Source organism: Meles meles, chromosome 17 (genome assembly GCF_922984935.1).
Source record: "Meles meles chromosome 17, mMelMel3.1 paternal haplotype, whole genome shotgun sequence".
In the NCBI taxonomy this organism is placed as follows: Eukaryota; Metazoa; Chordata; class Mammalia; order Carnivora; family Mustelidae; genus Meles; species Meles meles.
The window spans coordinates 38,727,621-38,754,242 of NC_060082.1; the positions used below are offsets into that span (position 1 = coordinate 38,727,621).

General features: G+C 42.6%; 1 protein-coding gene across 4 annotated transcripts in view; it reads right to left on the reverse strand.

Annotated features, from left to right (window-relative positions):
• WDR26 (WD repeat domain 26) overlaps positions 1-26,622 on the reverse strand; it is a 45,328-nt gene that overhangs the window by 11,571 nt on the left and 7,135 nt on the right. For 2 of the 4 annotated variants that reach the window (XM_045983672.1, XM_045983670.1), the window contains exons 4-11: positions 24,427-24,563; positions 20,492-20,589; positions 19,240-19,396; positions 12,349-12,487; positions 6,024-6,164; positions 2,688-2,807; positions 606-751; positions 183-261 (exon numbers count right to left, since the gene is read on the reverse strand). In XM_045983672.1, the coding sequence (XP_045839628.1) occupies positions 183-261; positions 606-751; positions 2,688-2,807; positions 6,024-6,164; positions 12,349-12,487; positions 19,240-19,396; positions 20,492-20,589; positions 24,427-24,563 (1,017 nt within the window). Of the gene's footprint in view, positions 1-182; positions 280-605; positions 752-2,687; positions 2,808-6,023; positions 6,165-12,348; positions 12,488-19,239; positions 19,397-20,491; positions 20,590-24,426; positions 24,564-26,622 lie in introns of all 4 variants that reach the window. The other 2 variants (XM_045983671.1, XM_045983669.1) reach the window with 1 other exon arrangement.

Here is a 26,622-nt window from a genome sequence, read left to right on the forward strand (position 1 = left end):
ATTTTCAATTCCATTACACAAAATGACAACGTTCTGACACATTTAAGGTTGACTTTACAAACTTAAGGATCAAACACATAGGTGAAGTTTAAGAATTTGTAAAAATATTTATTTATATATGTATATACCAAAAATCATATATTTTGAACTAAGTTAAAACTTTATAATTATAATAAACTTACCTGAGTTGCTACATTTAACAAAGCTAATCGGCCATTCTTGGAAATAGTAAAAGACATAATGGGATGATCTTCTTGTACTCTGTAACCAGAAAATAATCTGTCAAAAGCAACATAAGAATCAAGAACATTCAAATGATCAAATATAAAATGTTCTAGCTTAAACACTGCAATTTTGTCTATAATCAGTATGACAAACTGTATTTCAATCAAGAAAAAAAATCTGAGTTAATGGTTACGAAGCACCACCCGACCACCAATCCATTTTAGGGTCAAGTCCAAACCAAAACATAAAAACTCTTCTCAAATAGCGAGTTCCAGTGCTCGCTTCGGCAGCACATATACTAAAATTGGATCAAATAGCGAGTTCCACCACATATTTTCATATAAATCAAATAGTTATTTAACGGATAAAAAAACAGTTACATGTTCCTATCTGTAAGGTCCTCAAAGTTGTACCCCCGGATCCGCTGGTGTGTGTCTGATGCCAGAACAGTCTTGCCGTCACTCAAGCACCAAAGGCATTGCACTCTCACCCCTTCCCAGGAATCAAGGAGGTTCCCGTCTAAATCCTGAGGAGAAATTCACTATTAACCCCATTATGAAACAGTGCTCAGAAAGCAAAGAACCAAAAGAATCTCAGTAGCATCTTTTAGTAGTAAGTCTGTTTTTTCCTGCTCCACTTAATTGTTCCATAAAGTGGTTTTCATCATGAAAATGTGACTATAGGTCCAATTTCATTACAACAATACCTCGGGGGAGAGGGACAGAATCTCTGGGAAATCCATTTTCCCTTCAATAATCCGCCAGGCACAAATAAATACAATACACACAGGGAAAGAAGAATCCCAAGTTCCAAGTGAAGGTCTCACTTCTACTGGGAAAGAATTCAAATATTCCTTTAAAATGCACTATACTGGGATCTGTCCTCTACTATTCAGAAGTTGGGATATGGAAAAGATTACTATGATGTTAACTACAGCTTTACAGAACTCAGAAGCTGTTAGGACTTTTTTTTTTTAAAGAAAATCCAAGTTCTTTTATTTTTTAAGATTTTAAAAATTTTTTTGACAGACAGAGATCACAAGTAGGCAGAGAGAGAGGAGGAAGCAGGCTCCCACAGAGCAGAGAGACCTATGCGGGGCTCGATCCCAGAACCCTGGGATCATGACCTGAGCAGAAGGCAATGGCTTTAACCCACTGAGTCACCCAGGCCCCGTTAGGACATTTTAAAAACATCACCAAATTTGCAATGCGTTCTACAGACCAAGAGGCATCCCATTTCTGTTCCACAGATGGGGGAGCTGCTGAGTCCTGGGCCCTGATGGTGTCAACACCATAGGGGACGGTGGGGTCAGCAGAGATACACAGGGTCATCCTGCAGCCAAGGATTCAAGAGTAAATGGCTTCGCTGCTGGAAAGTACAGCATGGGGACCAGCGGGACTGTGTATCTCAAGGTTGCTAAGAAAATAAATCTTAAAAGTCCTCATCACAGCTGTGTATGGGAACAGCTAATTACTGTGGTGGTAATTTTTAATGCATATGAATATCAAATCATTATGTTCTATACCTGAAGCTAACAATGCTATATGTCTATTATACCTATGTTAAAGGAAAAATAAATAAAAAAATCCAAGTTGTATATTAGCCCGTGGATAGAAACTCCAGAAGTAACTTTTTAAACTACTGGGAAAATCACAGATAGACCAATAAAGTGTGTTGAGACAAATTGGGGAAGAAAAGAACTCAAGGCTCATAACCAGGCTTTGGGGACAGGACACGATGTTCCACGAGTCCCATGGCTGGCTTATCAAGATACCAGTGGTTTGCAGTGGCCACACAGAGGCCTCTATGATGTGTGATCTTTAGCTACACTGAATGATTTACGGGATTCATGATCTTGTTTAATCTTAAGACCACACGTGGAAGCGCTCACTGGCAGGGGGCCAGGCTGTGATGCGCGACATGGACACCAGACGGATGGCCATGGCAGAGTCTGCCTTGTCACAAGATTGGTCACTGAGTCCTTACTTTCATCACCCATGAGCCCAAGATTAATGGGGCAGAGAGTAATCAGAAGTTACTTCAAATAAAGACTGGAAGGTTCTCTGGTAGTGCCCATCACCGCTTTTAGTCCTCACATATTTAAAGACAGTCAACTCATGAAATTCAGCAGAGTTTGGATACAAAACCTAGAGCCTCAAAAGAAGTGCTAAATATTTTCAATCCTGTAACATTAGAAACTTATTTATGAGGACAAAATATTTAGTAAAATAACTTTTTAACATTTTACTAAACTTGAAGTCTAGACTTTGTATAAGCATTTAAAAATGGTTACAAAAAGAAAAAACTGCAGAAAAAACTGCAGAAAGTTCTACTGGACGGTGCTTATTAGGAAGATAGCTAAGTAGGTCTTCATACAATCTATTTCCTAAAAGATAGCGAGTCAAATACATTTTTTATTTCAACAAATGGAGCAGGCCGTGGACAGGGCAGGAGGTACTCACACACTGGTAGAACTGGCCGCGCTGACCTCCAGTTACGAAGCGTTTCCCATCTGGATTCCAAGCCACGCTCGTCAAACTGTCCTCATGAGACTGGCTCATTTTTGTCCTTAGCTCTCCCGTCTACAAAGAAATAAAACTGTGGCTAAGACCTTCAAGATAGGCTTTTTTTTTTTAATATTTTATTTATTTGACAGAGAGAAATCACAACTAGGCAGAGAGGCAGGCAGACAGAGAGGAGGAAGCAGGCTCCCCACGGAGCAGAGAGCCTGATGTGGGGCTCGATCCCAGGACCCTGGGATCACGACCCGAGCTGAAGGCAGAGGCTTTAACCCACTGAGCCACCCAGGCGCCCCCTTTTTTTTTTTTTTAAAGATTTTATTTTTTTTTTGTCAGAGAGAGAGCACAAGTAGGCAGAGTGGCAGAGGCAGAGAGAGAAGCAGGCTCCCTGCTGAGCAAGGAGCCCGATGTAGGACTTGATCCCAGGACCCTGGGATCATGACCCAAGCTAAAGACAGCTGCCTAACCCACTGAGCCACCCAGGTGTCCCTCAAGATAGGCTTCTAAAGTGAATGTATAAAGAAAAAAAATAGTAACTGGGATATCAGGTTCGTTTGGTGTTCCTAGTGAGAGAAACGAACTGTTCTAACTGGACTTACAAAAAAACCAACCAACCAAACAACAAGACTGCAGTGCTCAGAGGAAGAATTGGGAGCTCAACAATGTTCAGCACAGGCAACTCCAACAATAGATCTGATGACAGAACCTCTAATAAAACTCTCATTTTCAATTACATTTATAAATCAAATCATATTTTCTCCAAGTAAAATGACAAGCAGCCCAGCGCTACACACCCTACTCCCTCCGAGATCCCCCTACTTGTCCATGTCCCAGACTGCCATTAGCAGTTCCTCAAGAACATGATGAATGGACAGAAAAACTAGGTCCTTGAACTAAGGCAAGGGTGCAGCAGTTCTCAATTATGTGAAATCTGAGATGCTGGAAAGGTAGTAGGGAAGATGGGAAGAGAGAAATGACAATTATTTTTCTGATATCTAATTTCATCTCAACTAAAAGTACAGAAAAGAGGCTTTTGTACAGTTTAGCACAGCTGTTTTAAAGGATTCCCAAGTAAGAAAGACTATTTACTGGTTACAACCCTAAGATACCCACCTGTTATTTTTTCTAAGTTACTGAACTTAGAAGGTAGACACATACCATTTAATCTAGTCTTGATTCCATTTTGTTCATGGATTAGAAACAGGCTCTGAGAGATAATAGCTGCCCTTGGCATTATAAAAAGTACATAGGCATAATTTTCCTGTGAGAAATGGGTAATCAAAAGTAAAAAAAAAAAAAAAAAAAAAAAAAAAAAAAAGGTAAAAACAAAGTGTATGATCAGGGAACACGGCCAAGTACTAAAGCAAAGAGGGCATGAAAACAGAAAGCCAGAGCTCTCCCTTTACACTGGAAAAAAAAAAAAAAATATCAGCAATTTAAAAATCTTTCCCCATGCTGCTAATAGGTCTCATCCATTTATCTTTTTTGGACTGCTGGACAGAAACAGTTAAAAGTTCAGAATCCCACGTACACACGCAGAGGCTGAATCTTGCACATTTTGTGTTCACACACACGTTAACACACTAAGTGCTGAGGCAGAAACGGTCTTTTCTTCTGCTGTGCTGACGACAGTGGGTATATGAGGGAGTCGATCATGAGGAAACTACCTCACGATAGGAGGAACAATGTGCAAACTGACTGAAAACCCAGTCTGTAAAGTAACGCACAAACAGTTCAGCTAGAACACCCTCTAACTGTCCAGAAACTCAGAACTGACTGACAGGAGGACTACAGACACCATCAATTTCGAGTCTATTATTGGAGGATCAGGACTCCACACATCTTCTCTTGAGGGGCAAATAAAAAGCTTTAGTGGGAAAAACAACAACCACCACCACCCATTTTATCTTTTAGGTCAGATTCATCCCAGTCTGTTCTACTGAGAGAAAGCAGTCTCCTCCTCTGGGCTTTGCTGCTCCCCGAACCCAATCACAAACACCAATGACACGCTGGTTTGATAAAAATGGCCTAAAGGCATTTGGGGAACAACTGGGGATTTTTAACTACGAAATGAAAATTAGATATTAGAGAATGATAGCTAACGTTCTTGAATAAGCTGTTATTTTCTAGAAGGTACATGCTTCAGTATTTGGTATCAAACATCACATCTGTAATTTCCTTCCAAATGTTTTGGACATGGATGTCTGTGTGTATGTGTCTCCATGCATGCATGCATGCGTGTCCACACAAAATGTACAGAATGGTCATCGCAGAATCCCAGGTGGTGGGCAAGGGTCACCACTATATTCTTCCACTTTTCTTAATACTCAACAACTTTCCTACTGAAAAACTAGGGTTGAAATGTAAGTAGTAAGTGAGCAGTAAGAAGACTGTGCTATGTAACAGCAGAGCAGGAATTACAGCGGATCACCCTCAGGGACATCTCAGTATTCGCTCTGCCCTCTGCACGCTTGTGCATAGCTTCAGCTCTACTCTCTCAGTACAAACCAAGTCATGTATAGGTCCCCGAACTCACAGTCCTACCCTGTCAGTGCATACCAGTACCCTCAGACCACAGCCTGGACCATGCCCTCGCCTCGGGGCAGAAAAATGAAAAGAACAGCATCTAACCAGCCACCTTACAGAAAGAAGTTAAAAAAATTAAATAGGAATTTTAAGGTCTTCAAAACACAGTGCAAAAATAATGGAACTAAATGCTAATTTTTGTAAAACAACAACAACAACAACAACAAAGGGATCCTGGACGAAGGTCAAGTTTGGGTTTACAAACAGGAAGAGAGCCCTTACTAAAAGTACTGAAACATTATTACTTTTCCTAAACTAGATCAACATATGGAACAGTTAAGGAGACGACAGTATGACCACCACCCAAACGAGAGCTCTGGCTCCCTGCAGACGTTTGCATACTTGAAAGTTTAAGTTTCATATACAATCAAGTTTCATATATAATCATCAAATTATGAGACCACCATAAAAATCTGCTTGTAGTAAAAGTACCACAGTAAACAGTAGGAATTCCACAGCACAAAGCACAACATTCCTGAAAATACTCTTTCGTCCTTCTTTTAAATACTCTCTTATGGTCAGTATGACATTTGGGTTGTTCAGCATGGACACCCGAGCTCTGTCACATGGGATCCACTCTGGTCGCTGAGGCTGGTTGGCTGGCTGTGTTTTAGCGAGCATCAGGCTACAAGGAATGAGTGCAGGACAGGCCCACCAAATGGAAAGGCTCAAGGACGGACAGAACGTGCTCACTTGGACATTCCAAAGCCACAGCTCAGAGCAGTCGTCTGGGCCACAAGCAACAAGGTAGCTGTCGTCCGGACTCCACGCGATGTAGGAGACGCCGTAAGCATGTCCTTCTAAGGTTTTGAGCAGTTTTAGCAGGTGTGTATCCTAGGAGGGAAGGACATGACTTGGTTAGAGTCCCTATAGTCCACAGTTTTCTGGCATCGGAACCGGAACAGCAGTAAGGATCTATCTGGACAGTGTAATGGACTCTGAGGAGGCGCTCACAGATTCACCAATGTCCCCTCCCCGAAGGTCCGACAGCTCGCATCATAAAGCCTCACTCACGCTGTGACATCTCGTGGGCATCTACTCCACGCCAGGCACAGTGTGCCAGATGGAACTCTAACGACGACACAGGCTTTATGCCCGTGAGGCTTCTGAGGAAACCAAAAGCACAAAGAGCAACCTCTTATTTATTTCTGAAAACACTTGACTGAGATAAAACTTACGCACCACAGAATGCACCCTTCCAAGTATGCAATCCCGTGACCTTGAGTATGTTCATGGAGTTATGCAGCCACCACTGCTATCCAAGCTGAGAACTTTCTCGTTGCCCCACAAAGCTCACACTTGTTAGCAGTTCTTTCCCGTCCCCCACACTCCCTTCTCCACAGACTTGCCCGTTCAGGACATTTCAGCCACACGGGATCCTACAACTTGGGGCGTTCTGTAACTGGCTTCTCTCGCTCAGCGGAATGTTCCAGAGTTCATCCATGCTGGAGTGTGCGTTATCTCCCTCCTTTCCATTGGGCGATAGTCCACTTCATGGATCTACCCTCTTTTGTTCATCCATTCAGCAGCCAATGAGCATCTGGCCTGTCTCCAGCTTCAGCTACTATACACAATGCTGCCAGGACTGCACAGACTCTGGGCACACGTGCCAGAGTGGAGCCACAGGCTCTAGGTGTCGTATTCTGAGGAACCGCCAACTGCCTCTCGAGTGGCTGCTGCTAAGTTGCTCCTTGGAATGAGTGCTGGCCACCAACACTACTTCGGCCAGGTCTGCTAACCCGAAGGCTACGTGTCCTTCCCCTGCCACACATTTTAGGGACAGAGACCAACACCACCCTGGCAAGAGCTGCTGGCCTCTTGGTAGAGCGGACACCTCTGCTTGAGGTTAAGGGGCTCAATTTCCCTGTAAGGGGCGAGCTGCTGAAGAATTTTAAGCTGGTGGATACATAACAAGGGTGTCTGGTTTTAGGTGGAGAACATGCACGATGATGTGGCAGATGAATCAGAATGAACAGATGCAGGACACGGACACCCCGAAAGGGCCGACACGAGCCACTACGGTCACAAGAAACGAGGTCCCAACCTAAGACAGTGTAGACTCCAAGAGGTCAGACCAGAATGTACTGGGGATGTAAAACACATACGACAGGACGAGACAAGAAATGTCCAAAGACCACCTGCAGGTTTCTGTTGTACGGGGCAAGGATGTGCACAGCAAACAGAACAAGAGGGACTTGGCTGGAGGTAGCAAAAAGTGACTGAGGTAAGTGTTAGACTTTGGTTAAACACGGACTGAGACTGGTACTGTGCCTGTGGAATTCTGATGGTGAGGACCCAGAAGCAGTTAAAAATGGGTCTGGGGGGGCGCCTGGGTGGCTCAGTTGGTTGGGCATCCGACTTTGGCTCAAGACATGATCTCGGGGTCCTGGGACAGAGCCCTCAGTTGGGCTCTGTACTCAGAGTGGGTGTCCACTTCTCCCTCTGCCTCTGGCCCCCTGCCCTACTCATGCCTCTTTCTTCCTCAAATACAATCTTAAAAAAAAGGGGGGGGGGGATGGGACTGGAACTCCTCTGATAAAACTAGGTTGGGAATTTTTTTGTCAGAAATGTCACTAACAAGTGGATGTGTTTAATATACCGACCCTACATTTATCATTTATTCTATCACCTAGTCCAGACCACCATGTCTGATAAAAACTAGCTAACACTGCCACTGCTTCTGACCCCTCGCCAGGAGAAGGCAAAGAAGGCAGGGGTTTGTGCGAGAGTGTGGTACCACTGGTCAGAGAGGCCGCCATCACTGAGCAGGATGCCTAGGCTTTGGGACGGGCTCAGTCACAGTGGTGCTTCGGACCCGCAAAGTCTCTTCTAAACTGACGATAAACGACTTCGGAAGTACTTAACTAAAACACTAATTCAGCACATTAATATAATCCTGTAAAAAACTAAAGCTGAAAATAAATGGGAATATGAATGCTATATCTTCACAAGTACAGTGTCTCTACACTAACCTATGTCAAGTGGAAATACCATGTTCATGGAATCCACTTAACTGTGCTAAGATTTTGGGTCAGAGAATGGGCAAAATGTTTTTTGGGGGCAAAGGTAAAAAAACCTGTTAAAAGAAACCAGGTTTTGGGATCACATCACCTCAAATCTTTTTTTCTTCTTTAAGGAGGCATGGGACCCAACCCGGGGCTTGGACCCACGACCCTGAGATCAAGACCTGAGCCAAAGTCAAGAGTCAGATGCTTAACCAATTGAGCCACCAGATATATCTATCATCTCAAATCTCAATGTCCTTCTCCATGTATTGCTTTTCATCCATAAAAACACACACACACACAAACACATACTCAAAAAGATCACCAATTTTCTTACAAGTTTTTCAAACAGTATTTGACATAATAAATACTATCATACTAAACCCTCAAATCCATGGCATCTCAGATTGGAGTGAAAGCATTAACTCTACATTTCCCAAGCTAATCTAGCCACAAAAGCCCTTTACTCCTAACACCTACTCTGACAAAGGCACTCTGTCTAAACTCCTTAGCCAAGTGCACCAGATCCTTCTGGACTGGTGGCCTCCAACTCTGCTAACCTTACCTCCTACTCTGCACTGTAACCCCGAGACTGCCCAAATGCCAGCCACGTTTTCCTTTCCCATGTCCTGCAGGGGACAGTACTAACTGGTTTGCCTCGGTAATAGCTGACTCCTTCTGCTAGGACTCACTTGTCTTACTTTCCAGCTCCAGTGGATTTCTCCTTTGAGCCCCTGTAGCACCCATCACAGAACAATTACAGAGTAATTGCTCTATAATTACACAGTAATTGTCACGAACTTGTGGTAAAGCCTCACGTAAGCTTGCGCTCAACAAATATGTGCTAAGTGAAGGGCATGGTTATACACTGCTGCCAAAAGAAATCGTAATAAAGCACAGTTTAGTATGCTTTCTGTTCAGACATCTTGCAAATAATTGCTGAAATACAACTCCTCAGAACAGTGTTCAGAGGCCACAACTAGATCCACACTGTTTTTCTTTCTTTTTTTTTTTAAGATTTTATTTATTTATTTGAGAGAGTGAGAGAGCATAAGAGGGAGAAGCAGACTTCCCGTGGAGCAGGAAGCCCGATGTGGGACTCGATCCCGGGACTCCGGGATCATGACCTGAGCCGAAGGCAGTTGCTTAACCAACTGAGCCACCAGGCTCCCAACACACTGTTTTTCTAGTCTGATTTCCCACTCTATGCCTTATTCATCCTATCCTCTTATCTGACGGTGGGGGAGGGCAAGGTCCTTCCCTTCCCAGAATGCCCTCTCCTGTCCCCACCTGTGTTGTGCCTATCAAGGCTCAGACCAGGTGCTCTCACCTGGGCAGCATTCTGCACTTTCACAACACTCTGCACATCCTGTGTGAAACGTACTTCAGGGTGTAAATTACTTCCCTTTCTACACTGTGTGTTCCTTTCCCAGATGTTACTCTGCAGACTACAAGCAGTCACTTAGGGAAGAGGCAGGGATGCTCGAACTTAAATGTGAGGAAAAACGCACATCTCTATTTTCATTCATTTCACATCTCCACAGGCTGAAATTCAGTGCAATCGATAGGTGGCAGCAGGTGAGACATAGGTACATCAGCCTTCTATATATCAGGGGACTGTTAATAGAGGAAGTCTCCAGTACTTTCATACAATATCACAGCTATTGCAGCTATCTCAAAATCTTTATGCTCATCACTACTTCAAAATTTGATGGTGGTTAGAGCTCTTGCTAGAATTTGCTGTTTAATGTATTAATAAAAAAGCAACATGGGGGGGGGGCCTGGGTGGCTCAGTCAGTTAAGTGTCTGTCTTTGGGTCAGGTCATGATCCCAGTGTCCTGGGATTGGGTCCTGCATCAGGTTCCCTGCTCAGTGGGAAGTATTCCTCTCCCTCTATTCCTCCCTCTGCTCATGTTCTCTCTGTTAAGTAAATAAATAAAATCTTAAAAAAAAAAAAAAAAGGGGGGCGCCTGGGTGGCTTAGTGGTTTAAGCCTCTGCCTTCAGCTCGGGTCGTGGTCTCAGGGTCCTGGGATCGAGCCCCGCATCGGGCTCTCCGCTCAGCGGGGAGCCTGCTTCCCCCTCTCTCTCTGCCTGCCTCTCTGCCTACTTGTGATCTCTCTCTCTGTCAAATAAATAAATTCTTAAAAAAAAAAAAAAAAAAAAAAGGCAACACAATTGTTATACCGGATTTGTTTTTTTACTATTTAATAACTATATTTCAATAATTGGGTTTCCTAGATAATATTATCCCACTTGGGTTTACTATATGTTTTGATTTAAGCATTTATTATTACTCTGGGGGGGGTTGTCCCTGGAGCCATCAGAGTGTCAGAGTATACTACACGGTACAAGGAAAGAACACCTGCTTCACGGCAAAGAATAGGTCTTATCACCTTTCATCATTCATAGGATATTACAGGTACACAAAAATTAAGGCATGCTCTCAACTCGATTTTTTTTTTTTTTAAAGAAACTCTATATCCAGTGTTGGGGCTTGAATTCACAGCCCAGAGATTGAGAATTAAATGCTCTACTGACTGAGCCAGCTAGGCACCTTTGATTCTTTTTTATTTAAAGATTTTATTTGTCAGAAAGCACGGGGAGCAGCAAAGGCAGAGGAGAACTGAGCCCAACACAGCACTCGATCCCGGGACCATGAGATCATGACCTGAGCCAAAGGCTTAACCAGCCAAGCCACCCAGGTGCCCTGCACCTGCCCCCTGACCATTCTTTTAAAAAAATATTTCCTTCTATGGCCTGTTTTGTCTATTTTTTTTTTAAATGTAAAAGTCCACGACTTTTTAGGGACAAATATTATATTCTAATTCTTTTTTTTAAATTTTTTGGGGAAGATTTTATTTATTTGACAGAGAGAGATCACAAGTAGGCAAAGACAGAGAGGGAGGCAGGCTCCTTGCTGAGCAGAGCCTGATGTGGGGCTTGATCCCAGGGCTTGACTGAGATCATGACCTAAGCCGAAGGCAGAGGCTTAACCCACTGAGCCACCCAGGCGCCACTAATTCTAAAATTTTTTTTTTCTAATTCTAAATTTTTAAAATAAGATTACTTAGTTATGTTTTAAACCAAATATTTCTCCTTAATTTATTTAGAGGCATGTACTTCTTTTGATAGGTCAATAAATAGCCACTGGCTAAAAGAAAAAGAAATACTTTTTTTCTACAAATCTGTAAGTTATCTTGTTATAAACAATGACAAAAATCTGATTTTAGAGAGAACTCAAAATTTTAAATCCAAAATACAGTATTTTTTGTATATAAGGTGGAGGGGGTGTTTAACAGAAGTTTCACAAATCACACAAGACAGGGGTGCCTGGGTGGCTCAGTGGGTTAAAGCCTCTGCCTTTGGCTCAGGTCATAATCCCAGTGTCCTGGGATCAAGCCCCACATCCGGCTCTGTGCTCGGAAGGGAGCCTGTTCCCCCCCCCACCCGCCGCCTGCCTCTGCCTACTTGTGATCTCTGTCTGTGGAAAAAAAAAAAACAATCACACAAGACAATGAAAGATTTCAGAAGGCAAATGGTAATGAGTCCTTCCTACCTTGTGACAGAACGGTAAATTGAATATTATCAACAAAGGTACAAACTGGCAAGGGGCATGAAGAGCAGTAGGTCTGAAGTACAGTTCTTCCTGGATCTGAGTCTATCTATACCACTTACTAGCTCGGACAGCCTGGGCACTTAACATCTACCTCAGTTTCCTGATCTGAAAACAAGAGACGTGAGTGTCCCACAGAGGTATTCTGAGGACCAAACCAGACTGCACACAGATTATGAACATAATCACCAGCACACACTCTGTATCTATCTACATATGCTATCTAGAAAACACAGGAAGAGGAAAGACATGACAAAAATGACAGCGAGACGCTCTTAGGAAAGAAGACACTTATATATACACACTTAAAACCGATGTAATTAGGTTTTAGATAAATTACCTTTTTGTAGTCTACAAACCCACACACACACATACACGCACACACACTGGAGTACATACCGGATCAACTTGCCATATGATAACTGTGGTATCTTTCGATCCTGTTGCTAGTTTCGTGCCATCATTGGAGAATTTACAGAACCACACTTCATTACAATGCTCCGTAAGTATCTGCTGAGTATAACATGGGAACTGCCTCCTAAAACAAAGAAGTCCACACATAGTTATTCTTTCAAAGTAGAGTAATCAAATAATGAAAAAGGTGAACAAATGAAACTTCTTTAGATATAAAAACTAAAAATAAGATATGAATGCTTTGCAGATCTTCATCAAGTTTATAGTGGTATGTTGAAAAAAGATTATTACAACATCAGTCAAGGCAATCTCAGGGGAAATCAGTAATCTGAAGTCTAGTTCAATGCACAATTTATTCTTTTTCCCTTTCTCAAGATTAAACAAGAGTAAAAGTATGTGTCTATCACAGAATTTTTTGGTCTCATTAAAGTCAACTCATATAAATAAAAATTAATAATCAGGGTTTCAGGTTTGTTTAAGTTGGCTGGCATCACGAGGAATGTGCATTTTTATTTACATAAAAGCAACCTGACTTAACAAAAAGAGACAAGGCACTCCTGTCAGACAAGCTTGGGTCACAAGCTTTCATGTCTTTGGCAAGTTATTTCACTCCTGAGCCTCAGTTCCCTTGTCTAGAAAAGGAGAGTAATATACACCTAACAGGCTTCTTCTCAGGACGAGAAAAACATCTACGATTCCTGGAACGCAACAGATACAAGTGATTACTGAGATATTTCGGTGCAAGCAGAGAAGAAGTGCAACAGAGGGAAGGGGCTGCAGGGACTAAGAATAAAGCCTTAAGAAGAGGGACAGCAGAGTCAGAAACCTAGGTTCAAATCCTGACTCAGCCCCTTACTAGGTCGTTTCCCAGAAATTGGGAACCCTGTTCAATCCCAGTCTCAAGTTTTCCAACCATAAACTAAAGAGAACGGTAGCTGCCTTATGGAATCTCTGTACGGGGACACACAAGAATGAGATGATGCATGTGGAGCATTTACATGGAGCCCAAGTCCCCGCTGGCACGTCCTCAGTGGCCGCTGCTACTCTAGATTAAGGGCAACGAACTCTATGACTCTGGCTCTGAGAGGAAAGGGGATCACGAGTGACTATTTCCAGGAAGCATTTTTCAAACCATGTGTAAACCCACTTTTAAAAACTATTCTGGGGCGCCTGGGTGGCTCAGTGGGTTAAGCCTCTGCTTTCGGCTCAGGTCATGGTCTCAGGGTCCTGGGATCCAGGCCTGCATCGGACTCTCTGCTTAACAGGGAGAATGTTTCCCCCACCGTTCTGCCTACTTGTGCTATGTGCCAAATAAATAAATAAGGTCTTTAAAAAAAAACAAAAAAAACCAACAAAATGAGGTGCCTGGGTGCCTCAGTGGGTTAAAGCCTCTGCCTTTGGTTCAGGTCATGATCCCAGGGTCCTGGGATCAAGCCCCGAGTCGGGCTCTCTGCTCGGAGGGGAGCCTGTTTCCCCACCCCCCCACCTACTTGTGATCTCTGTCAATTTTAGTATATGTGCTGCCGAAGCAAGCACTGTGATCTCTGTCAAATAAATAAATAAATCTTAAACAACAACAACAACAACAGGGGTGCCTGAGTGGCTCAGCGGGTTAAAGCCTCTGCCTTCGGCTTGGGTCGTGATCCTAGGGTCCTGGATCGAGCCCCGCATCGGGTTCTCTGCTTGGCGGGGAACCTGCTTCCCCCTCTCTGCCTGCCTCTCTGCCTACTTGTGATCTCTGTCAAATAAATAAATAAAAATCTTATTAAAACAACAACAAACAAACAAACAAACATACCCCATTCTATCCTCCTCCAACTCTATGGCAGCAGCCTTCTTAGAGCTTTCTGCACTGACTTTGGAAGGTTACACGCCAAACTGCCTAGCCCAGAAGACCTCGCTGTGCATGCTGCCGAGCACTGAAACGTGTCCAGGACACCTGAGAACAGGATCTCTAAATCTAACTTTAATTTCTTTATGTTTGAATTTAAATGGCTACATGTAATTAGTGGCTACTTTTTGGATAGTACAGCTCTCTATTAGAATCCCTGTGATCATAGAAAAGTTATTTGAACATTAGTGGATAAACTTTTTTCTTGGGGGGTGAAGGGGCAGAGGGAGAGAGAATCGCAAGCTGACTCTGTGGTGAGTGTGGAGTCCAACATGGGGCTCGATCTCACGACTCCAAGGTCATGACCTGAGCTGAAACCAAGAGGTGGATGTTCAACTGACTGCGTCACCCAGGTACCCCACATAGGTTTTTCTCTTTTGAACCAAAAGTGTATGTGACATGTAACAGTAAATCAGTTTCAGCTGTACAATAGTACTCTACCACTCTATACACGCCCAGAACGCACACCACAGTGCATTACAGTATCATCCAGAAGATTACCTACGCTGTACTTTTCATCCCCATGACTTGATAAACTTTTAAGTTTAGCCTGAAAAATGATCTTCCCTGTTTCTTCCCCAATCTATAACTTAAAAATTTATTTTATCAATTCACTAGCCTATAAATAATATATACTCAAAACTAAATTATTATTTACTTTTTCTGGCACATACACACATCTACTTTGGCACTTGGCTATTTGGAGGCTACATTCAATTTTCAGATTGTCTAAAAATTGCTTTAATTTTAAATTATTATTCTATATGTGAACTTAAACAGAATCAATACCAGTTGACATTTATTAATGTTCTAGATACGCCAATCCCTGTGCTACACGTTTATGAATAGTACTGCTAATTCTCAAAACTACCTTGCAATACTATCTCCATCTTCATGAGGCTCAAAGAGGGCAAGTAACTTAACAAATCATAAACTGGTAACTGAATTAGGTTTAAACCTATGCCTGATTCTCTAACATCAGTTTTCTTTCAAGTATCATTTTTTTTTTTTAATATTTTATTTATTTATTTGACAGAGAGATCACAAGTAGATAGAGAGGCAGGCAGAGAGAGAGAGAGGGAAGCAGGCCCCCTGCCGAGCAGAGAGCCCGATGTGGGACTCGATCCCAGGACCCTGAGATCATGACCCGAGCCGAAGGCAGCGGCTTAACCCACTGAGCCACCCAGGCGCCCCTCAAGTATCATTTTTTTAAAAAAGATTTTCTTTGACAGAGAGAGATCATAAGTAGGCAGAGAGAGAGATCACAAGTAGGCAGAGAGGCAGGCAGAGAGTCAGAGAGGGAAGCAGTGTCTCTGCTGAGCAGAGCCCAAAGCGGGGCTCAATCCCAGGACCCTGAGACCATGACCTGAGCCGAAAGCAGAGGCTTAACCCACGGAGCCACCCAGGTGCCCCTTAAATATCATTTTTTTAAACTGCCTTTTTCAAGACCCTGTTGGATAAAATTTCAGTCCAAGTAGTACTTTCAATATCAACAATGCTTTCCTGCCTCTTATGGATAGTAATCAATAATGATGTCTTTTACTGAGTGAGAAACACTTTATATTTAGGCACAAAATACACAATAATTCAAATAGGTAAAATTGATCATGCATGAAAAGACAGATCTAAAGTCAGAGTAGCAAAATGTCCTTAAGGAAGGACCATTTCATAATTAGAATTGAGGGCAAGTCATATAGTCTACTGACAATGAGTTGTAACTGAAAGTCATTAAAAGGGTATTTAAATTAACATTGTTTATTACTTAAATCTTTGAAAAAGAGTAATTAACAGACCCTGTTTACTAAAAGCCTAATTTTAGATGTATACAAATCAAAGTTGATGACTTTGTTTTCAAGTAAATTTAAAATTTAAGATGGTGTTAAAAATACCTTCCCAAATAAAAGTGCATATTGTATTTTAATTAAACCGAATCTTAACATTTCAAGTTTTCATAAATATTTCTTAACAATTCTTTACTAAGAAATGAATACTATAAAGTCATCTATGGAAATATCCTTCCACTGGTTGCTGGTGAAAAAAACCCCATAAATTTAACCAAATATATGTATACACTATGGAAAAATACAAATAATACACAATATAATGAAAACCCATCAGTGCTGATTAGGGTTTTAAAAAGTTACAGTTCTGGGGCGCCTGGGTGGCTCAGTGGGTTAAAGCCTCTGCCTTCGGCTCAGGTCATGATCCCAGGGTCCTGGGATCGAGCCCCACATCGGGCTCTCTGCTCGGCAGGAAGCCTGCTTTTCCTTCTCTCTCTCTGCCTGCCTCTCTGCCTACTTGTGATCTCTGTCTGTCAAGTAAATAAATAAAACCTTTAAAAATATATATATATATTTTACAAAAAGTTACAGTTCACTTATTCATAATCAATTCTCTATTCTCCAGAGAAAAGAGAGAAAACTTGGTATTTAGATTTCAATGCTAAGAATTACTTTACACAAATAGAGTTTTCTAGTTTCAATGCTAATCTAATTTCAAGAGAATAAAGCAGATATTAAAAAACATCAACTTTTCTTTTGAAGATCTCTAGATGAAAGCAGAATACTAGGAATTAAATCACATTCAGGTTTTCTTCTTCTAGTTCAGCAACAACTGCAGAGACTGCGCATACTACCTACTTGCCCGACATGTCCCTCCCTCAGGGTCTGTCTCGGACAGGCAGAGGAGATGGCAGCCACTCACAGAGATTGGGAATCCAAGAAGAAAAGCAGCCTTTATGGGGACAGCAAGAGAAAGAGGAGTTCTACTTCTGCTATGTTTCGTTTAAGGTCCTCGAGCTACACACATAGTTGTATGAAGGTCGAAGGCTTAGGAAATCAACTCTGTGGCTCTAGCCCAGACCTGGCCTACATGAGAACCTAGAGGAGGAGGGTGGGAAGACAGAGAAACCTTTTGGAACACATCCTTATTGAAGAGACAGGTACAGAGGAGGAGCCTGAGAAGCAGCCAACAGTGAAACAGAGTCTGCAATGTTTTTGAAGTCAAACAAACAGATTCACGGCAAAGCAGTGAAATGCTATAGAAAGGTCTAGATGTAGGCTGGAGAACAGTCACTGGATTTAATGAAGAAGTTGTTCCTCACCAACACCAGCAACAGCTGTGGTGTTGTGCTGGCTGCAGAAATCTCAAGAGTGAAGGACACAGATATGTGAATGCACAGTAGGGCGTCCCTTCAAGCAGCAGTCTCTAAGGCGGGTGTGTGCATGCATGCATGCAGTGGTGACTTGCAGAAGCACAGAGTCAAAGTTTTGTTCCATTTTTAAAAGATGATGGGGAAGACCTGCCTATCACCAGTTAGTTGTAAAGAGCATGAACGCCATCCTCAGGAGTGCTTTCTACACAGCTTTACCGGAGAGGCTGGTCCCTGTTCTGAGCTAGAAAAAGTCAGACTACACATTTTCCATCACTCCTTTCACAGATACTGTAACAGAAACCAAGGCATTCAGGAAACACGTAGGTCACGTTCTCCTCGATTTCAGTTTCCACGGACACCCCCTGAATCCTAAGGTCTACCCTAAATACTCTCCAAGGCACTCCGCCAGCAACAATGAGGAACCAGAAGACCGTCTGGGGTCGCATCTGCCTTAATTTCAACACTGGTCTCAAGTTCCCTAAAGGAGCCATGAAGGATGAAGCCATAAACCCTTTTAATCTAATATTTCCTACCTCTAATTGAACTCAAATGAAAAGATTTAAAAACTCTCATAAGCAAGTTAAGAACAAAATAAAAAATGACAAAAAGGAAGAGGATCTCTAGTGACTTTGTTTTAGAACATTTAAAAAAAATTTATTTATTTGACAGACAGAGATCACAAGTAGGCAGAGAGGCAAGCAGGCTCCCCACTGAGCAGAGAGCCCAATGCGGGGCTCGATCCCAGGACCCCGGGATCATGACCTGAGTCGAAGGCAGAGGCTTTAACCCACTGAGCCACCCAGGTATTCCTGTTTTAGAACATTTAAGACATAAACCATGTAACTACGTTAAGATGAATGGCACTCAGTCACTTAAAGCCAAGAGCTCTACCAATCATCCTCAGGTTTTCAGTGCATTTGGGGAGGGAGACGTAGAACTCAACAACTCGGGAAGCAGTCTGCACACACCTCCTCAATGTCACCTGCAGTCACGGTGCTCACGCACAAAGCATCTACGGTTGTTCCCAAAGGTCGCACATGGTCTACACTCTGGTCCTGCCTACTTGTACCACTTTCAGTACTTCGTCTATGAATTTTTGCTAAAGAAACTGGGCATGCGTACTATAACTGTTCATGTGCGGTTCACCAGACCCAAATCATTTCCCTTGTGAAGTCTGAAACATCTCAGAATTAATTTTCAGTATCTTAAAAACTGAAGTTCGGCTTTAATTTTGGAGATCGTTATCAAAATAGCAGGAACATTATTACTCCCAATATCTAAGGCGGAGCTGAATTATGGACATGGACAGGGTTAATGACAAAACCTAACCCAGAAAGTTACTGCCTGTCATTCTAACCATTTTTAGTTTAGAGGACAGGTTCTACTAAAAAGCAGAACTTCCATGAAGAACCAAGTATTTCCATGATCTTTATGGGCAGAAAATAATTGGGGCCATTGTCAAAATAGCCATAAGGTCCAGAAAAAGTCACTCTGTGACTCCTGGCATCCAAGGACAGCAGAGCCTCTGGGGACTGGTGTCCCTGCCCAACACCACTCACAAGCCCTTACAAAGATGGCCAGACAGACCAAATGACCAACTGACACCCAGATGAGAAAGGAAAGCTCGGCTTTTCAGCTTCCCATCTTGAGATGCGGTCCGCTACACGATTCATGTACCATTCATGTCCACTTCAGGAAGTTCTAACTCTGCCCAGGAATGCCAGATTGGACATGAATGGTTTCACAGCAACAGGACAAAATTCCAAAAAAAGGAACATTTTAACCGAGTTCATACTGAGTCTGTAAACTATAGAAGAAGTTTGTCTCTTACCTACTACAAACATGATCTATAAGCAGAGACACAGAATCTAGATTATTATCAAGTTTGGTATTGTGATATAGGCACCGATCCCTTTGTAGTTCCACCGCCTGCCGCAGCAGGGTCTGTAAACGCCGGGGGGGGAGCATCACTGATGGTGGCAAATACGCTGTAAGAGAAGACATTTTTAAGAAGAGAAATAACAATAAACATTAAAAAACCAAGACAGTATAACCTTAATTCGCCCCCTTCTGTTCCATTTGTCCCTGCCCTAGAAATCTCATGTCCCTCAGAGCAGTGATGGGAGGGGACACAGTGGGAACAGCAGCTACAGGTATGTTACCACAAAATGGAAGAGACAGGAGGGCTTTAGTTTGTATGTTAATTTCCAAAAACACAAAGCAACCCCCTGCCCAAAAACCCTATTACCGAAACCCCCCCCCAAAAGCCAATGATGATGAAGAGCAAATCTGCAGAAGACTGTGTCCTGGAGAGACCATGCATCCCTGGCAGTGTAAGAGGAACCTCCCCCCAACAAAGCTCCAGGTCTCATCAGATTGCTTCTAATGCCAAGGATCCTGTGAAAACTCAGGGAACGACTGGCGTTTGGACGTGGATAGCCATCTCTTCCAATCCTTCCAGGCCTCACATCTCCCCAACCACACAGTTTTCTGATTCTTAGGATCTCTACTGCTATACCCCAATGTGAAACACATAGAATAACATGATTTAATATGAGAGGGAATAAAAAAAATTTTTCTCTATAAAAGTGTGTAAAATATAAGTATAAAAGTGGCAAAAATAAAAGCCCTACTCTAATCTGGAAACTATGTATAGCATAGCTGGGGGGAGGGTGGAAAGGAAAACAGTTTATATAAACCTCGGCCTTCTTAATGAAATCAACAACTATTTAAAACACTTGTAGATTATAGTTCTGGTCTCTGTATCTTTTTCCTCCAACCACAGCACTTCTCGCCCAAACAAAATCTTAACCAGAGCATTACCGCATAGTATAAATGAAGGGAGAACTGCTCTGGGACCTGGGCCCTCCCCCCCCCCCCCCCCCCGATTCATGGGGAGGTAAGCTGCTTCTCAGACTCCATGGCAGAATTTGGAAAACTTTAAAAGGCTTACTGGATTTTCCCTTCTTCCCTACATAACCACTCACTGAGAGCGTGTCTGGATGCAAGTCTTCCTGATCAATTCATAATATCTATTTCTAATTAAAAGAAAACCCAGAAACACCAAAAGATAAGACTCTTACTCTGTAGTTTGTCCAACAGTTTGGATCGGGAAGCTGTTCCTTTGCCTTCCCATTCTGCTTTTGCACGTAGGTCTTCTGCATGGCTACACATCAGATACCTAACAACAGAACAGAGGCACCAAATATCAAACCCTTTTCCTTGGGTAACATAACGATAATGACAGTAATAATGATAATAATAATAATATAATTTTTCATAATTGAAAAATATTAACCATACTTTTACTAAGAAACATATATCAAGTTTTTACTAAGAAATACATACCAAGAAGCAATTTCTACCGTGGACCCAATTCATTAACACAACCCAGCATGTGGATGTATTTATTTCTAAGATTAATAAAGCACCACTACCAAAGTATATAACATAACTGTCATGACATATGATCACATTAGTAAAACACGTCTCCTCTCCTGCCAGCCCATGTCATGCTCTGCATGTCGCTCTCACAACACGCCAGCCTCGGCCCCATGTACTGCATGTGTACTACTCTACCAGCTGGGCACCAAAATCCTGGGTGAGGCCCTGCACTGACAGACTGATTCACAAACGAACCACCCAAGGCCCAGAAAGCCTAAGTAACCAGGTGAGGGTTAAGACGCAAAATAGGGGCTTAAACTCAGGCATTTTTAGCTGCAAAACTTGCTCTATTACGCTAACTGAATTACTTCTCAGGAGGGAAACAGAACCCCCCCGCCCAAAACTCAGATAAGAAAAAAACACTTCCAGGGGCACCTGGGTGGCTCAGTGGGTTAAGCCTCTGCCTTCGGCTTGGGTCATGATCTCGGGGTCCTGGGATCAAGCCCTGCATTGGGCTCTCTGCTCAGCAGGGAGCCTGCTTCCCCCATTTCTCTCTGCCTGCTGCTCTGCCTACTTGTGATCTCTGTCAAATAAATAAATAAAATCTTAAAAAAAAAAGACAAAAAACCCTTCAAAGACATTTACACTAACTTAATTTAAACAAAAACAACATACCTGCAAGAGTTTATTATAAGTGTCACTCAAGAAATGGTACAACTGGATAATCATCCTTGGGTCATCCTGTGAAAGGTACTGAGATCCCAAAGCAGAAACTCTGGGAACTGTTTCATCACTATGTGTGCCGAAGGAGGCATAAATGCTAAAAAGTCATGGGTTCTGGAGCAAATATGAGGCCCCCTGCGGGAAGTGTGCCCCTGACCTTGCTCTGGCTCTTCTTAGAGAAGAACTGGCTTTTAATGTAAAAGAAGTGAAGGCATTATTCAGACATGGAGATTAGACTTGGCGAGTCCTACTTTGTCTGGTACTCTGTTCTCAGACCTGTTCTTCTCACTCGTAAAAAGGGTATTAAATAGGGAAGTAAGGATTAACTAAGAGTATACGAAGTACTTGGTCCACTACCTGGTATACAGGTAGAGCTTAAGAAATGATAATAGAAGTATGAAAAACCTCTCAGTTGATTTGAGTGTCACCTTCTCTTTTTCTCACTTGCATGAAGCAAACTGCATTCAGCATTGAGTAAGTTACTTGCCTCTTACCCTGGAGCAGAGGACTACCTGCTCTCTTGCAATTTACTTGTGTATGGTGTCTTAGCTGATGAGAATTTACTTTGTTTTAATGGCGTGAGTAACCTGACTCAAAATACAAAATATAAAAGAAGCTTTTGCAGGTATTGCAGAACTATTGCAGGTATTGCAAAACTATTGGTTTCTAAAATAACTTTTTGGGCGTAAAATTTATTATCAGTAATTTCACAGAAAAATTGTTCACTTTTTTAAAAAAATTGTTCACTTTTTAAATTTGGCTAAAGACACCTATGATTGCTTTTGTCAGTTTTAAAAATACACATTACACCTTAAGGGGTTCACAAGAATGTCTGCTTATGGGAAGCTGTGTGGCATGACTGAAAAGATGCTCTGCCAGTGGGAAAAACCCCTAGGTCCTCATGCCAACTCCACATCTGGCCATCTTTATGCAACTTCCTTATGGGAAACAGTCAAGGGACACACTGGGTGAAGTTCATTTTGGAATCAAAACTAGGTGATTAAGGGGCGCCTGGGTGGCTCAGCGGGTTAAAGCCTCTGCCTTCAGCTCAGGTCATGATCCCAGGGTCCTGGGATCGAGCCCCGCATCGGGCTCTCTGCTTGGCTGGGAGCCTGCTTCCTCCTCTCTCTCTCTCTGCCTGCCTCTCTGCCTACTTGTAATCTCTATCTGTCAAATAAATAAATCTTTAGGAAAAAAAAAAAAAAAAACTAGGTGATTAAGTTGCATGTTCTGTTACCAGAGCAAGAAAAAAATCGTCATGGGAATGGTCTTTAGGCAACACAGAAATCAGACACCTTAATAAGGAGATAAACAGAACCAGGTCGTCTGTCAACTACAGACATAACACACTCGGCATGTTCCAGTGTCCGAAGATGCCGTGTGCGCAGACCACGACTCGGCCATCAGTCAGACAAGGCTTGGAAGCCAGGCTTCTGCTTTACCAAGCGGACTGGTTACTTCACTTCTCTGAGGTTGTTTCCTTTTCCTCAAAAACCCTAAAAATGAACCTTGCACCTCCTTGGGTCCATTGTTTTGTCCATTATTTTGTATTTGAAAACTTATTATGTGTCAATGTTGTTCTAGAGGCCGGAGCCATATCATGTAATAAAAAATGATATAAAGAAAAAATTAAAAACAGCGATGTCACAAGAGAACACCTGGTAGGTGGTTTTAGGGGAGGATGTTTGAGCTGGGGCCTGAGCACCTAGTAGCCTGCTATGGAAAGATCAGGGGAAGAGCAGTTAAGATAAAGGGAAGTGTGAGCAGCTTGGCCAGTTAAGGAACAGAAGAAACATTAATATCGCTAGAGAGTAAATGAAGGAAGGAAAAGATGGCAGGAAAAGGTCAGGGACTCTGCAGGCTTGAGCAGAGATTCTGGATTTAAGGGGGCTAGAAAGCCAGTGAGAAGTTTTAAGAAAGGGTTTAAGTATGGTATTAAGAAATTAAATAAATTAAGAAAACCATTAAGAAATGGTTTAATGTATGGTATTACTTATGTATTTATGTATTCATCTAGCTGCTGTGTGAAATGTGCATCGTTAAGGGAGTGAGAAGGAAAGCAATGGGAGGCCACTCAAATGTTCTAGGAGACACATTTATGGATTCACTAGGACAGAATTTGTGGAGATGGAGAGAAACGGACAAATCTGGAATGTTTTAGAAAGGCCAATACATGTCAGAGTTAAAAGATATAAGAAATGCAAGGATGAGGTTTGTTTTTTGTTTGGACAAAGGTCTTATCGCTAACCGAAATGAGAAAACTAGGGGAGAAGCAGGTGGGGGTGGGGCGGGGTGGGGGAAACAACTGGATTTGAGAAGCTCACTGTGGATGGGCCCCTCTGAGACACCCAAATGGAGACCGTCAGGGAGGCAGTTGGATACATACACTGGGACCTGAAGTGAGAGCTTCTGGCAGAAACAGTATGTGAGGGTGCGGCATAGAATGAGGGGTCCTAGCGGGGTGCACAGAGAACAGAAGTGGGGTCTGGATCCGAGGCCTTGGTCCCCTGACATGGAAAGAATGGACGTGAAGATCAAGTGAGACCGTGTACAGGATATGCTCACTCAGTAAGGACTCGGGGAAGGACAGGCGCACGTTAGGCAGAGATGCGGTGCACTGGAAGGTTCTCTGCTCACTGTCTGCACAGAAGGGGATGCCACAAGGTTTTTATCAAAGACTATGAAATGGTGATAACCTATTTCTTCTTCCTGGTCTCATATGCATTGTTTCCCAGGAGGACAAGAGCAGCCTGAATGTGTTTAAATGAGTGCATCCAGACAAACACCGTCCCGGGACGCAGCCCGATTCCCACCCTGGAGCATTCTGGAGGAGCAGCAGCCAAGTCGGACCAGGCGGTGCCTCTGTCACCTGGCATCCGGAGTCACCGGGTGTCCAGAGCAGTGCCCTTACCCGCTGAGGACGTGAATGCGCTCCGTGTTGTACTTCAGGGGCGTCAACTCGCAGCGCAGAACGTGAAGGGCCTCTAGGACCTTGCCGTCCTCTAGGTACTCCAGGTACTTCTGCTGCAGCAGCAAAAACTTCATCCTCTGACAGGACAGAAAGCAGCGGTCAGGGGAAAGAAGCTGACGGAAGGTTCAGAAAATGTTTGTGCCTAAACAGAACAGTAGAAACCATTCTACTATGCCCTCTGACAATCACTTCTTAAAACGCTTTAAGATGATTCAAACTATTTTGGTTTAATAGAGTCACAGTAGATTAAATGTTGACTTTGCTCAATTCCACATCTTAATAAAACTCTGCTTTGAACCAATAATCTCAAATTAGGTAAGACCATTAGCAACCAAGGCATCACCAGAGGGAAAAATGAACTCTGCCCTTAGAACATTCACCTAGAATTGTATTCTTGCATGAAAATTCAGAACCCTTCCAGGTATTCTAAATTTGTTTTACAAGTCTGACTCTTACAATAGGGCTTTAAGGGGTTTTATGACACAAGTTTTGGAAGGCAGCTATGCTCACCACTATACCACCAACGCCCGCTATGACACAAGTTTTGAAAAGAGGGCAGAAACACTGGTTAATGGAGTACAATTACTTAAAACCTGCAATGTGTCAGAAGGACTAAGCAGACCGCCAAGCAGAACTAGAGGCTTGGGGCAGAGGTCACGAAGCATCAGGAGTGGCTTATGGAAGAAGAGCTGCCCAGCAAAAGGCCTAGAGGTCCATGCGCAGAGTGGGCCAGCGTGAGTCTGATGGCCTTGCCCTTGCTAGGAGGTCTATGACAGAAGGCTGAACTCTAAAGTTTGCAAAAGGAGTATTCATCTGTGTGTTCTGCTCATAGCCTGCTCACTGAGGCATTTAACCACGGGACACAGACAATTATGACCAACTCGTTTCTCCCAAAAGGACAAACTGTTTCTAGCTTGTGGTGAAGCACTTTCGCACTGAGTTTTTCCCTGAAATGTGTTTGGCTCTAATACTCTTTAATGTCCCTTTACTCTATTATGATACTTTTAACTGGAAAACAATCATCATGATCTTAGCTGCTTTTCTGTGAAGAGAAATACTTATGACTATCAAGTAGAAACTTTTCTACAATAGAAGACCACTGCCCGGAGGGACTCTCTCATCTGATCTGCTACCTTCGGCTCTGGAGCAAGCCAACAGATGCAGCTACGGATGTCAGTGGATGGAAAATGTCAGCCATATTTAGAGACCCCAAGGCATACAGTGGTCAAGATTTTGAACCTCCTTAAAAGAAAACACCAAACAAGAGCTTTTTCTTCCTCAGTAAAACATTTAGTATACATATATTGTTCCAAAATAGTGTGGAGAAATGATCATTTTTTCAGAGTACCATGAACTCTGCAAGAGTTTCTAGTTGGGAGTATTTAGAACAAAGGCCTACCTACAAGCCTCTGAAAATGGTTTCTAGGGAAAGTAAACAAAACAAACCCCGTCAGTTAAGGCAGGCCGACATTTAAACACTTCTTTTGTAAGATGCATTGCATATGTTTGGGGTAATCTAAACTTAAATCTGTAACTAAAGAACAGAAAAAATTTCAAACTATCAGATGAGCTCCTGTAACTCTAGAAAAACTACCTTTACCAAATTTTATACATCACGTTAGATAGACTAATGAACGCTTCAGAAACAGATCAGTTATCAAGATGCACTGTGAAGTGTGCTGCTGCATGTGGGGCCCAAAGTTAACCTGTATTATGTCAAAGAAAAATATACTCTGACGTCCGTCTTGTGACAAAAACCAAAGACTAAATAAAACAATTTAAGAATCAAAGGATTTTACATCTGAAGTTCTTCTGGATATCCTCCCCATTTTATCACCTGAAAACAACCTGCACTCTTTATGAAAGGTAGAATTTATAGATTTCCCTTTACTGATACTGTCACATTTTCATTTCATATAGTGTTTGATTCAAACCTGAGAATCATGTTTAGCTGCACTATTTTTTCATTTAAATGTCACATGGAACTGGCCAGTATGTGTACTTGGTTTCTTCACTCATTTTCTTAGTAATTGGAAATCTGGAGAAAATTATTTTCCATTATTTATTTTTGGGGGTGTCAACTGTGAGGTCCTAGGTACAGCCCCCATTCCAGTGTGTGTAGAGACAGTGCCCCAA